Source organism: Eschrichtius robustus, chromosome 6 (genome assembly GCF_028021215.1).
Source record: "Eschrichtius robustus isolate mEscRob2 chromosome 6, mEscRob2.pri, whole genome shotgun sequence".
In the NCBI taxonomy this organism is placed as follows: domain Eukaryota; kingdom Metazoa; phylum Chordata; class Mammalia; order Artiodactyla; family Eschrichtiidae; genus Eschrichtius; species Eschrichtius robustus.
The window spans coordinates 50,276,503-50,289,129 of NC_090829.1; the positions used below are offsets into that span (position 1 = coordinate 50,276,503).

The window sequence follows — 12,627 nt, forward strand, 5'->3', positions numbered from 1 at the left end:
ACAATGTTGTGTTAATTTCTGCTGTATCATTATAGTTTTGATTTACATTTCTCTAATAATTAGTGATAATGAACATCTTTTTTTTTTTAACATCTTCATTGGAGTTTAATTGCTTTACAATGGTGTGTTAGTTTCTGCTTTATAACAAAGTGAATCTGTTATACATATACATATATCCCCATATCTCTTCCCTCTTGCGTCTCCCTGAACATCTTTTTCCTAAGCTTGTTGGCCATTTGTATATCCTCTTTGGAGAAGTGTCTGTTCAAGTCCTTTGACTATTTTTAAGTTCAGGTTATTTGTTTTTTTCTTGTTCCCTGCTTTTACATTTAATTATTAGTTTGAGATATATTGACTCTCCACTAAGAAAGAGACATTTTTGAATTTACACTTCCTTTTGCTTTCTCTACATCTTGATTTTTCTTGGTAATTTTTATATTGTAAAGGTTTATAACATTATTCTGTTCTTTAACTCATATTTTTTAGAGTAATTTTAAAAAGCATTTATAATGAATTCTTATGTAAGTGTGATGCACTTGAAAAGCTAAGAAGTGTGCTTAGATGCTTAGAGAAGGAAAAGTAATCTTGTGTCAATAAAACTTCTTTTAAGGGTTCCTGTTAACTTTAATTTTGGGGGCTGGTATGTTTTCTCCATAAATTTTATCCCATCTGTTTTCAATCATCTAGGATTTTCTCATACTTTTTGGTCTGCTGCTGGTGCCTTTTTCGTGTTCTAAGACTTTGATAAACTTGTCATTTCAGTTTTCTGTCATTTCATTGGGCCCTTAGGATGAAAGGTTATAGATGTTTGTTCCCTCCACCATATTAGACCAGAAGCATCTGCTTTTGTTTTGTTTTGTTTTGTTTTGTTTTTCTGTGTGTTGTTTTTAGAAGGTTGGATTATTTTTATCTAATAAGGGTCCACTTCTATTTAAAGTATTATATGAATACATAATGTTTTAAAATTTATTGAACACATTTAGAGTATGCTATATGCTAGGTACTATTATAAGTATTATAAACATGAATTCACTTAATCCATTAAATCCTTATAATATCATAGGAGATAATATTATTCTCATTTTATAGATGAGGAAATTGAACTAACAGAGAAGTTAAATAACTCACCTAAGGTTATACAGCTGGTAAGTGATAGAACCTGGATTCAAACCCAAGCATACTGGCTTTAGCTCTCATGGTCTTAACCATTATACTATGGCTGCCTCGTATATGTCATTCCTCCATTGTGGAATGCTTTTTATTTTACATTTCCTCATGCTTTTTTTGGAGACCAACATATGACACCTCCATTCACTCAACATATATTAATTGAACATCCACTCTGAGCCAGACGCTTCTTCAGATATTGGTGATACAGCAATGAGCAAAACAAAATGCCTGCTCTCATGGATTTTATGTTTAGCTGGGGGAGACAGACTGTAAAATATGTATAATTTATATATGCTGGCAACGTATTTTCTCTGAAGAATAAAAAAAATTAACTAGCTTCATACACTAAAGTAGACTCATTTAATCTCGGAAACAAGGGTTACAGTTTTTATTAGCCAAACTCTTTTTTGTTTTTAATTAATTAATTTATTATTATTTTTTGGCTGCGTTGAGCCTTCATTGCTGCACACGGGCTTTCTGTAGTTGTGGCGAGCAGGGGCTACCCTTTGTTGTGGTGGCTTCTCTTGTTGCGGAGCCTGCATTCTAGGCACATGGGTTTCAGTAGTTGTGGCTCACGGGCTCAGTAGTTGTGGTGCACGGGCTCAGTTGCTCCGTGGCACGTAGGATCTTCCCGGACCAAGAATCGAACCCGTGTCCTCTGCATTGGTAGGTGGATTCTTATCCACTGCACCACCAGGAAAATCCCTAGCCAAACTCTTAAAAAGTGAAATTGACTGACTGTATCCATTGTGCTTTTGTCACAAAATAACATCTAATGATAGCTGTGCGTTGGGTGGATGCTGCTGTGGGAGGTGGTGTTGCAGATTAGCATGCAGGTGGTTTTTCAGGAGTGCTTTTGGGGTTGACAGCTATGGAAGAGAAGGGGAGAAGCAAGCTTAGGTAGGAAAAAATCAAGATGCCCTGAAGTCTCTACAGAAATCTTAGTTGACCCTCCAGGGGGTTCTGAAGATGAGTTGACACTTCAGAGCTTTCCTGAGTCACGTCTGGGACCTTTATACCCCCATATTGAATTGGCTGTTGGTTGTGGGCTGACCAGGAAGGGGATTTGACTATAGGCGAGCAGTCACACCTCTGAAGGAGGCTGAAGACTGGTGATGTCTACTGGTAGCACTCCCGGTAGCTGGGATGACAAATGCTCCATTGCTAATGGGGGATTCTGGAGGTGGGGTGGAGAGCGGGAAGGTCAGATCACAGCATCCACCATGAGTGTCATTAGGAGATGTGGATTTGAATTCGCATTCTGTTTTCTAACTGTGAGACTCTGGCAAATATTCCCCTGTGCTATGCTTTTTAAATCTGTAAAACAGGATTAGTAGGTCTAGTTTGACAGTTATTATGAAAATCATATAAGATGTTTGTTCAAACACCTGAAACATGCTAAATATTCTATACATGTTTATAGGCTAAGGAAACATAAACAGTGATACTTCTTTGTCAAGAGTGCACTTTTTAGAAGTTGGGTTTCTCCTGGAAAATACTACTTCTACATTCAGTTAAATATTTGAGTCCCTATTATGTAAATAGTTATGTGACTATATTAAAAAGTCAAGAATTTTTATCTTCCAGCTGTTTATAATCTAGCTAAGGATGTGTGTATATAACTAGTTGAATAACAAAAATTGGAACATAAGATACATGTTGGACAGGTTTAGAAGTATAGACCATCAGGCTTATGTGGTTGAAAAAGTTTTAATGGAAGTTGATATTGAAGAAAAAAGTTGATGTTGAAGAAAGAAGGTTGATGTTAAAGAAAGATCCCCACCTCCCTCCTTAAACTGAGGACAGGTCAGGATTAATACTTGGATCATCAAGGTCTTATGTGTGGTGGTTTGAGTAAACAGATGTCCGTAATAGAGAGTTTGTGTCAGGAATGGTGTGATCACATTGAGAATAGAAATTGGAACAAGCTTATCAAGAGTCTTAAATACCACAGAGAGAGTTGGAATTACAGATTTAGGAGACCCTTACGTAGAGATAATAGTTAAAACATTGAATGTGAATTAGGTTTCAGAAAGAGAGAGACAATGAATATGAGAGAGGTTGTGAAGAACGTCTTGTGATTGGAGACAGAGGAGACTTAATAAGTGTTCAGAATAGTAGAAAGGGAGCCAGGGAAGCAGACTGTTATGAAAGCTAAGGCAAGAGGGTTCCAAGAGGCAGGGGCAGAAAACCATGCGATGCTTAGAAAGAGAATGATTATCAAGAAAACGCCATTCAGTTTCTATGTGTGGCTCTCTGCTTACCTTCTATAAAGCCCCTAAAGACTGCAGTTTTAACTTTTTTGCAGATGTCTAAAAGTTTTAATGCCTTATTTCTTACTCTGTGTTCTACATTCCAACTACACATTGTGTGCTTGCACAGTCCCTAACACAGTGTCATTTCCTTCCTTTCTTCAACAAATATTTATCAAATACCCATTCTGTGCTAGACACCGCGTTGGCCACTAGGAATGTAATGAACAAAATTCCTACTTTAATCAAGCTTACATTCTAGGTGGGGTAGGTGCTAGACTATAAACATTGGTTTATCTGTCCAGTGATAGAAGAGGTAGGTCAGAGGGGCAGCTAGGGCCATTCACACAGGGCCTTGTAGACCCTGCTAGAGACTTTGGATTTCCCTTTACTTTGGGGAAAGGCATTTGGAGAGTTTAAAACAAAGGAAAGACATGAACTACATTAATTTTGTAAAACCCTTATGGCAGAGGTCACTATACGTGTGTTAAATTAAGAGTCATTCAGTCTGTTTGACTTACCTTTGAAAGGATGACTGGCTGGCTACAACATGGAGATTAGATCACAGGTAGCCTTCTTATGGCTCCCTGGAGCAAAACCCAGGCTTCTGTTCTAAAACATTTTGTTATGTTTTTAAGTCTCGTTGTGAGTAGCTGCTAGGTGGATTTATTTAAGTACTATGACTTATCCAACAGTAATATAAAAATAAACACACATTTATGTCAATTCCTTCATTTTTTTTGGTGTCTACCTTAAAATATGAATCCTATTTTAAAACCAATTTTGGCAAATGAGTTGTTAATCTGGGTGATTAATCCGTGGAAGTCAGGGCTGAGAAAGAGGACATGACAGACCTCTGTCAAATTTTTGAAGGGCCATCTCTTGGATGAAGGTAGACTTTTGGGGGAGGAGAGATCTGGGTCTAGAGATTGAAAGAGATTTCAGTTAAGTATAATGCAGAGTTTGTCAGTAATAGAGCTGTTTGTCTATGGAGTGGAATGCCTCACAAAAGAGTGAGCTTCTGATAACTAACATTAAAGCAAAAGTGGAACTACTATCTGTTAGAGCAGTTAGGGTGGGCTTCCTGAATGAGGAGGGGAGATTGAATTAAGGTTTCTCACAAAATCACTATTTTTACCTTTAAGCATTATTCAATATTGGTATTTTGTTTTTTACAGAGATAGTTTACTGGAAGCGACACAGGGTGGTGCACACACAAAATAACTGAAGTCCATCAAATTGTCAGGCATTCAGTAAAATGTAGAGCATTATTAGTCTTAGTCATTGTCTAACTTAAAACTCCTTTTCTTTTTCAGGGATATCATGATAACACATTTTGAACCTTCAATCTCCTTTGAGGGCCTTTGTAATGAGGTTCGAGACATGTGTTCTTTCGACACCGAACAGCTTTTCACCATGAAATGGATAGATGAAGAAGGTGAGTGAATAAAGAGATGGCTGCCTGTGTGAGCATTTGATTTAAGATACCATTTTGTAATTTTTTTTAACAAAAAAGCTATATTTAATTTCAATCAATCAAAATGTTGTAGCTTTTAGAATCTATTGCTCAAGACTGCACGTAAGCAACTTAAATGCAAATTATATTGGTAGCGCTTAAGGGAAGCAGACTGTGTACTTTTTTTTTTTTGCTCTCCTTCTATTTGATATTTTTTTATTAGTTATCTATTTTATACATATTAGTGTATATATGTCAATCCCAGTCTCCCATTTCATCCCCCCCCCCCACCCGCTTTCCCCCCTTGGTGTCCATACGTTTGTTCTCTACATCTGTGTCTCTATTTCTGCCCTGCAAACCAGTTCATCTGTACCATTTTTCTAGATTCCACATATATGCGTTAATATATGATATTTGTTTTTCTCTTTCTGACTTACTTCACTCTGTATGATAGTCTCTAGGTCCATCCACGACTCTACAAATGACCCAATTTCATTCCTTTTTATGGCTGAGTAATATTCCATTGTATATATGTACCACATCTTCTTTATCCATTCATCTGTCGATGGGCATTTAGGTTGCTTCCATGACCTGGCTATTGTAAATAGTGCTGCAATGAACATTGTGGTACATGTATCTTCTTGAATTATGGTTTTCTCTGGGTATATACCCAGTAGTGGGATTGCTGGGTCATATGGTAATTCTATTTTTAGTTTTTTAAGGAACCTCCATACTGTTCTCCATAGTGGTTGTATCAATTTACATTCCCACCAACAGTGCAAGTGGATTCCCTTTTCTCCACATCCTCTCCAGCATTTGTTGTTTGTAGATTTTCTGATGATGCCCATTCTAACTGGTGTGAAGTGATACCTTACTGTAGTTTTGATTTGCATTTCTCTAATAATTAGTGATGTTGAGCAGCTTTTCATGTGCCTCTTGGCCATCTGTATATCTTCTTTGGAGAAATGTCTATTTAGGTCTTCTGCCCATTTTTGGATTGGGTTGCTTGTTTTTTTAATATTGAGCTGCATGAATTGTATATATATTTTGGAGATGAATCCGTTGTCCACTGATTCATTTGCAGATGTTTTCTCCCATTCTGAGGGTTGTCTTTTCGTCTTGTTTATAGTTTCCTTTGCTGTGCAAAGCTTTCAAATTTCATTAGGTCCCATTTGTTTATTTTTGTTTTTATTTCCATTACTCTAGGAGGTGGGTCAAAAAAGATCTTGCTGTGATTTATGTCAAAGAGTGTTCTTCCTATGTTTTCCTCTAAGAGTTTTATAGTGTCCAGTCTTACATTCAGGTCTTTAATCTATTTGAGTTCATTTTAGTGTATGCTGTTAGGGAGTGTTCTAATTTCATTCTTTTACATGTAGCTGCCCAGTGTTCCCAGCACCACTTATTGACGAGACTATCTTTTCTCCATTGTATATCCTTGCCTTCTTTGTTGTAGATTAGTTGACCATAAATGCATGGGTTTATTTCTGGGTTTTCTATCCTGTTCCATTGATCTATATTTCTGTTTTTGTGCCAGTACCATATTGTGTTGATTACTGTAGCTTTGTAGTATAGTCTGAAGTCAGGGAGTCTGATTCCTCCAGCTCTGTTTTTTTCCCTCAAGATTACGTTGGGTATTCAGGGTCTTTTGTGTCTCCATACAAATTTTAAGATTTTTTGTTCTAGTTCTGTAAAAAATGCCACTGGTAATTTGATAGGGACTGCATTGAATCTGTAGATTGCTTTGGGTAGTATAGTCATTTTCACGATGTTGATTCTTCCAATCCAAGAACATGGTATATCTCTCCACCTGTTTGTGTCATCTTTGATTTCTTTCATCAGTGTCTTATAGTTTTCTGAGTACAAGTCTTTTACCTCCTTAGGTAGGTTTATTCCTAGGTATTTTATTCTTTTTGTTGCAATGGTGAATGGGATTGTTTCCTTAATTTCTCTTTCTGATCTTTCATTGTTGGTGTATAGGAATGCAAGAGATTTCTCTGCGTTAATTTTATATCATGCGACTTTACCAAATTCATTGATTAGTTCTAGTAGTTTTCTGGTGGCATCTTTAGGATTATCTATGTATAGTATCATGTCTTCTGCAAACAGTGACAGTTTTACTTCTTTTCCAGTTTGGATTCCTTTTATTTCTTTTTCTTCTCTGATTGCCGTGGCTAGGACTTCCAAAACTCTGTTGAATAATAGTGGCAAGAGTGGATATCCTTGTCTTGTTTCTGATCTTAGAGGAAACGCTTTCAGTTTTTCACTATTGAGAGTGATGTTTGCTGTGGGTTTGTCATATATGGCCTTTATTATGTTGAGGTAGGTTCCCTCTGTGCCCACTTTCTGGAGGGCTTTTATCATAAATGGGTGTTGAATTTTGTCAAAAGCTTTTGATTTAAGGTACCATTTTGTCTTTTTTAAATTAATTAATTAATTAATTTTTGGCTGCATTGGGTCTTCGTTGCTGCACGTGGACTTTCTCTAGTTGTGGTGAGCGGGGGCTACACTTTGTTGTGGTGTGCAGGCTTCTCATTGCAGTGGCTTCTCTTGTTGCGGAGCACAGGCTGTAGGCACGCGGGCTTCAGTAGTTGTGGTACGTGGGCTCAGTACTTGTGGCTCGCGGGCTTTAGAGTGCAGGCTCAGTAGTTGTGGCGCACGGGCTCGGTTGCTCCATGGCATGTGGGATCTTCCCAGACTAGGGCTCGAACCCGTGCCCCCTGCATTGGCAGGCGGATTCTCAACCACTGTGCCACCAGGGAAGCCCTGTTTTTAAAACGTAATAAAAGTCCTAATTAACTTAAGGAGGGAAAGGTATGTTAGAAATTTGATGCCATTCTTATTTTCCTTCAAGTATTTGAGTATCAAAGAGTACAACTTTGTTTTGCCCTTTTTACCCTTAAATATAGTGAAATTAATGTGACTTTTTCCCAGCAATAAGGTAAACATCTCATTAAATAGCGTTACATTTTAGTTTAATTTTGAATATATGTTGCCTTATATTTTAAGACATTACTTTCAATAATTTGACAGTACTTTACAGAAAATATTCTTTAAAGAAAATGTTTTTTAAAAAGTGTAAAAGTGATTGTGACAACCATTATTTCAAAGGTGGTGGCAAAAACTTGATTCAGAAAACATTTATTGAATATGTGTGTGTTGAGGATAGATACTTTCTGTCCTCAAACTCCACAGGGAGATGGACATGTGAAAAACAAAAGTGACAGTTGAACCTAAATGCATAGGGGCCTCAGAATACAAAAGAAACAGCATCCGCATATGCCTGAAATATTTGCAAAGTTTGAACTAAACGTATAACAGAGTAAAAGTTTTCGAAGTGGAGTAGGTGAGGGGAAAACCAGAAAGAATAATATATAAGAAGGCACAGAGGTATGAAGAACATGGTGTGTGTGGGAAGAGCAGTAATTCACTAAATTGAAAGTATGGGGAGGCCTCCTTCTGGCGGTCCCATATTGAACTGGAGTTGGAAGAGGTGAGTCTGGTCTCAGAATGGAGGTAAAACCACCAGCAGGTCACTCCCAGCCTGCTGCCACCAGGAGGAGGGCCATGATCCAAAGGAACCAGCGCTGTTGAGAAAACTGTTTATTGGAGGTCTGAGCTTTGAAACTACAGATGATAGTTTAAGAGAACATTTTGAGAAATGGGGCACACTTACAGTTTGTGCAGTGATGAGAGACCCCCAAACAAAACGTCCCAGGACCTCTAGTTTTGTGACTTACTCTAGCATTGAAGAGGTGGATGCAGCAGTGAGTGCAGGACCGCCCCGAGGTTGATGGGTGTTTAGTGGAACCAAAGAGAGCTGTTTCTAGAGAGGATTCTGTAAAGCCTGCTGCCCTAACGAAAGTGAAGAAACTTTTTGTTGGTGGTATTAAAGAAGATACAGAAGAATATGAGAGTCTACTTTGAAAAGTATGGCAAGATTGAAACCATAGAAGTTGGTCTTTCAACCATGGAAGACAGGCAGAGTGGAGAAAAGAGAGGATTTGCTTTTGTAGCTTTTGATGATCATGATACAGTTGATAAAATTGTTGTTCAGAAATACCACACTATTAACGGGCATAATTGTGAAGTGAAAGGCCCTTTTTAAACAAGAAATGCATTCTGCAGATCGCGAAGAGGTCGTGGAGGTGGATCTGGCAGCTTTGTGGGTTGTGGTGGGAACTTTGGAGGTGGTGTAGGGTTTTTGTATTTAACCTGTTAACCAGAAGCCGTGGGAGCCTAGTTACGCTAATGCTGCTTTTTAAGAGACAACTTTTCCCAAAAAGTAATTAAAATATTAATCAGTTACTATTCGGATGGGATGCTGATTATTCATAAGGGCTATTATTGCTGCCCCAAAAGGGCTTGTTAAAAATTGAGATTTGATGTTAATTCACTTTTTTTAAAAATGACTTTTGAGGGACAGGTGCTTAAAATAAAACTAGTTTCTGATTTTTTTTTTAATTAATTAATTTTAAAAGTTAAGGATGGGGAGTGGTAAGGAACTTGGGCTAGATCCTTGCTACTCAAAGTGTAGTCTGTAGTACTTAATAGAAAAGGGGGCTCTCTGGCCCCATCACAGACTACTGAATCAGAATCTACATTTTAACAGGATATGCAGGTGAGTTGCATGAGTATTAAAGTTTGAGAAGCATAGGACTAGATCCCAGAAGGCTTTGCAGACCACATTAGACTTTATTTTACATGATGGAATGTCATTGAAGTGTAGTTGAAAGATGCCTAAATATACTAGTTTTGTATAATGGTTTTCTATTAATTGTAATACCAATGGAATTTCATTTTAAGCAATGTCATTTTAATATTTAGCTCAATATTTGGGGCTGGCCATTTCTGTGTTCCGTGATATGAAGAGCCCTGAAAAGATATTATTCCAGCTTCAAGCTATGGGTAAACTGAAGCCCATTTTCATTTTTTAAGGCCATTTTTTTTTTAAAATTAATTAATTAATTAATTAATTAATTTATTTATTTATGCCTGTGTTGGGTCCTCGTTTCTGTGCAAGGGCCCTCTCCAGTTGCGGCAAGCGGGGGCCACTCTTCATCGCGGTGCGCGGGCCTCTCACTATCGCGGTCTCTCCTGTTGGGGAAGACGCGCAGGCTCAGTAATTGTGGCTCACGGGCCCAGCCGCTCCGCGGCACGTGGGACCCCCCCAGACCAGGGCCCGAACCCGCGTCCCCTGCATCGGCAGGCAGACTCTCAACCACTGCACCACCAGGGAAGCCCTAAGGCCACTTTTAAAAGTTTCTCTAAAGTAATCCATGTTTACTGTTTGGGAAAAAAAAAGAGATGATCATGAAATTTAAAAAGAAGTCTTCTGTTTGCCCTTTATCTTCTCTCTTCCCTCACCAATCCTAGTCCTAAGGGAGGAAACCACAGCTTAGTATATATCCTTCTAGATATATTCTTTGCATATAAAAATATTTCTTGTTTCTATACATCACTTATAAGCACACTTTATTTCACACACAAAAAAAATGTATACGAACCATTAAGCAGTACTTTCCTTTTATATTATGTATTGGATGTTTTTTCATTTCAGTGTACATCAATTTGCATCATTACCTTTTTTTAAACACTGCATAATATTCCATATTGTAGATATTTCATGATTTATTTACTCTTTTATTGACAGACATTTGGACTGTTTCCAGATTTTGGCTATTATAAGTAGTATATAATGAACATTTTTATATGTAATTTTGTGCTGTTGTATGGGACTCTCTCTGTAGCAAATGTGCAGAATATGCACATTGTAGATTTTGGTAGATAGTGACAGTTTGCTCTCTAAGAAAGTTAAAACAATTTATGGCACAACTACATTGAATGAGAGCATCCCTTCACTCTTGCCTTCACCAGCTTCAGATTTTTTGAAAATCTAGCTAGCTAGATTTGTATTTTAAATTTTGTACTACTTAAGAGTAAGCTGAGTTTTCTCATCTACTTTTTGACCTTCTCTATCTAAAGGTTTGTTTAAATATTGTTAATTATAAATGGTGTGGATATTTCACAGTATGTCTTCAGCCTGAAAATGAGACTATATAATTTAGCACAGTGCATAGAATATAGTTAGCATAGGGAGTTGCCTGGTGGTCTAGTGGTTAGGACTTGGAACTTTCACTGCGGTGGCCCGGGTGCAGTCCCTGGTAGGGGAACTGGGATTCTGCAAGCCACACAGCGAGCCCCCACCCCCAAAAAAAAAAAAAAAAAGAGAAAGAAGAAAGAATATAGTTAACTTCAATAAACTGGTTCTTACCCGAGCCAGTGTTATTTTAATCCTGTCCTGATCATTTCATGTCATTTATTTTCCACTTAGGGTCTTTTCATTCACTGGTTTTCAAACTGTAGTACACATAGGAATCACTAGATAATGCTTTTTTTTTTCAGAAGTTTATTTATTTTATTTATTTATTTTGGCCGCACTGCACGGCTTGTGGGATCTTAGTTCCCTGACCAGGGATTGAACCCGGGCCCTCAGCAGTGAAAGCGCGGAGTCCTAACCACTGGACCACTGGGGAATTCCCTAGATAATGTGTTTTATTAAAAGAAATTGGTTTAGAGACAGTCCATTTAAAATTTTTATAGTACATTTATACTTTGTATTGTCTTTGCCTGGAGAGTTCTGTTCCCAGACTGCCTCATGGCTGTCTCTTTCTTGTCATTCAGGTCTTAATTCAAATGCCATGTCCTCCAAGAAGCCTCTTAACCCCTATTCACTTTGTATCTTATTTGTATCGCAGAACGTAAGCTCCAGGACAGCAGAGATCCTGTCTTTTCCATGGAGTTCCAGTGCCTAGAGCAGTACTCAATAGTAGCATGCTCAAAAAATATTTGTGAATTGGTAGCAAGCCTTTCCACAGTTACTTTTATGTCAGTTATTGGGGATTTAAGCATTAGGAGTTGCAGTTTATTCTGTTTTTTCTTAACCTAATAGTGTATTTTAATTAACAGATTCACATAGTAAATTAAATTAATTCTCTGATGAAACAGCCTTATCCTTTTATAGTGTAACTCATAGTTCTTTCTCTCTAAATAGCTATTAAGTGTCCTGATTTTCTGGGGAAACTATAAAACTGTAGCCTTTGCCTCATTCAAGTAAAGGTTAAACTTTTCATTAAGGTCTGTTGATTCCCGTGTGATCCTTTTTACACTGGTGAATTCTGATACCAGTCTTTTCTTAATTTTAGGCTTACAGAGCCAGTAGTAATTATTTTTCAGCTCCTTGCAATTATTTTTCAGTTGTAATTTTTCATCTTTATTTTTAGCCATGTAGGCATTGGGGCATGCTTATATGGAGAAGAAATTTCCTCTAGGATCAGTGGAAGACAGGACTATAATTTGATTTCTCTGGTTTATGAGAAACATTGTTCTAGAAGCTAAACATTTAATTGTGGGATTTTATATCAGAGCAAATAAAGATCATACTTCATTTCTTTACACAGATTTATGACAACCATTCTTTTTCTTTGTGTTCAAAACTAGTTTTACTGATTTGTTTTGATGTGCATGTGGAAAAACTGGTTTGCTTAATCTAACTAAACATTTTAGAATGAATAGTATTTTGTAACAATCATATCCTCGTTCTCATATGTAGTGAGAGTGTGGGGCAGGGCATGATAAATGTGAGTTTTTAGTTCCCTATATAAGTGTGAATGTTTTTCCTTAAGGATGTGCTTTAAAAATATTACATCTAATATTGAGTATTTTCTAAATTTCTAATTCTATAATTTCTAA

The 12,627-nt window shown here is 37.3% G+C and overlaps 1 protein-coding gene across 1 annotated transcript in view; it reads left to right on the top strand.

The window, feature by feature from the left end:
- PRKCI (protein kinase C iota) overlaps positions 1 to 12,627 on the top strand; it is an 80,769-nt gene that overhangs the window by 9,995 nt on the left and 58,147 nt on the right. The window contains exon 2 of the mRNA XM_068546236.1: positions 4,739 to 4,860. Coding sequence (XP_068402337.1) covers positions 4,739 to 4,860 — 122 coding nt within the window. The remainder of the gene's footprint in view (positions 1 to 4,738; positions 4,861 to 12,627) is intronic.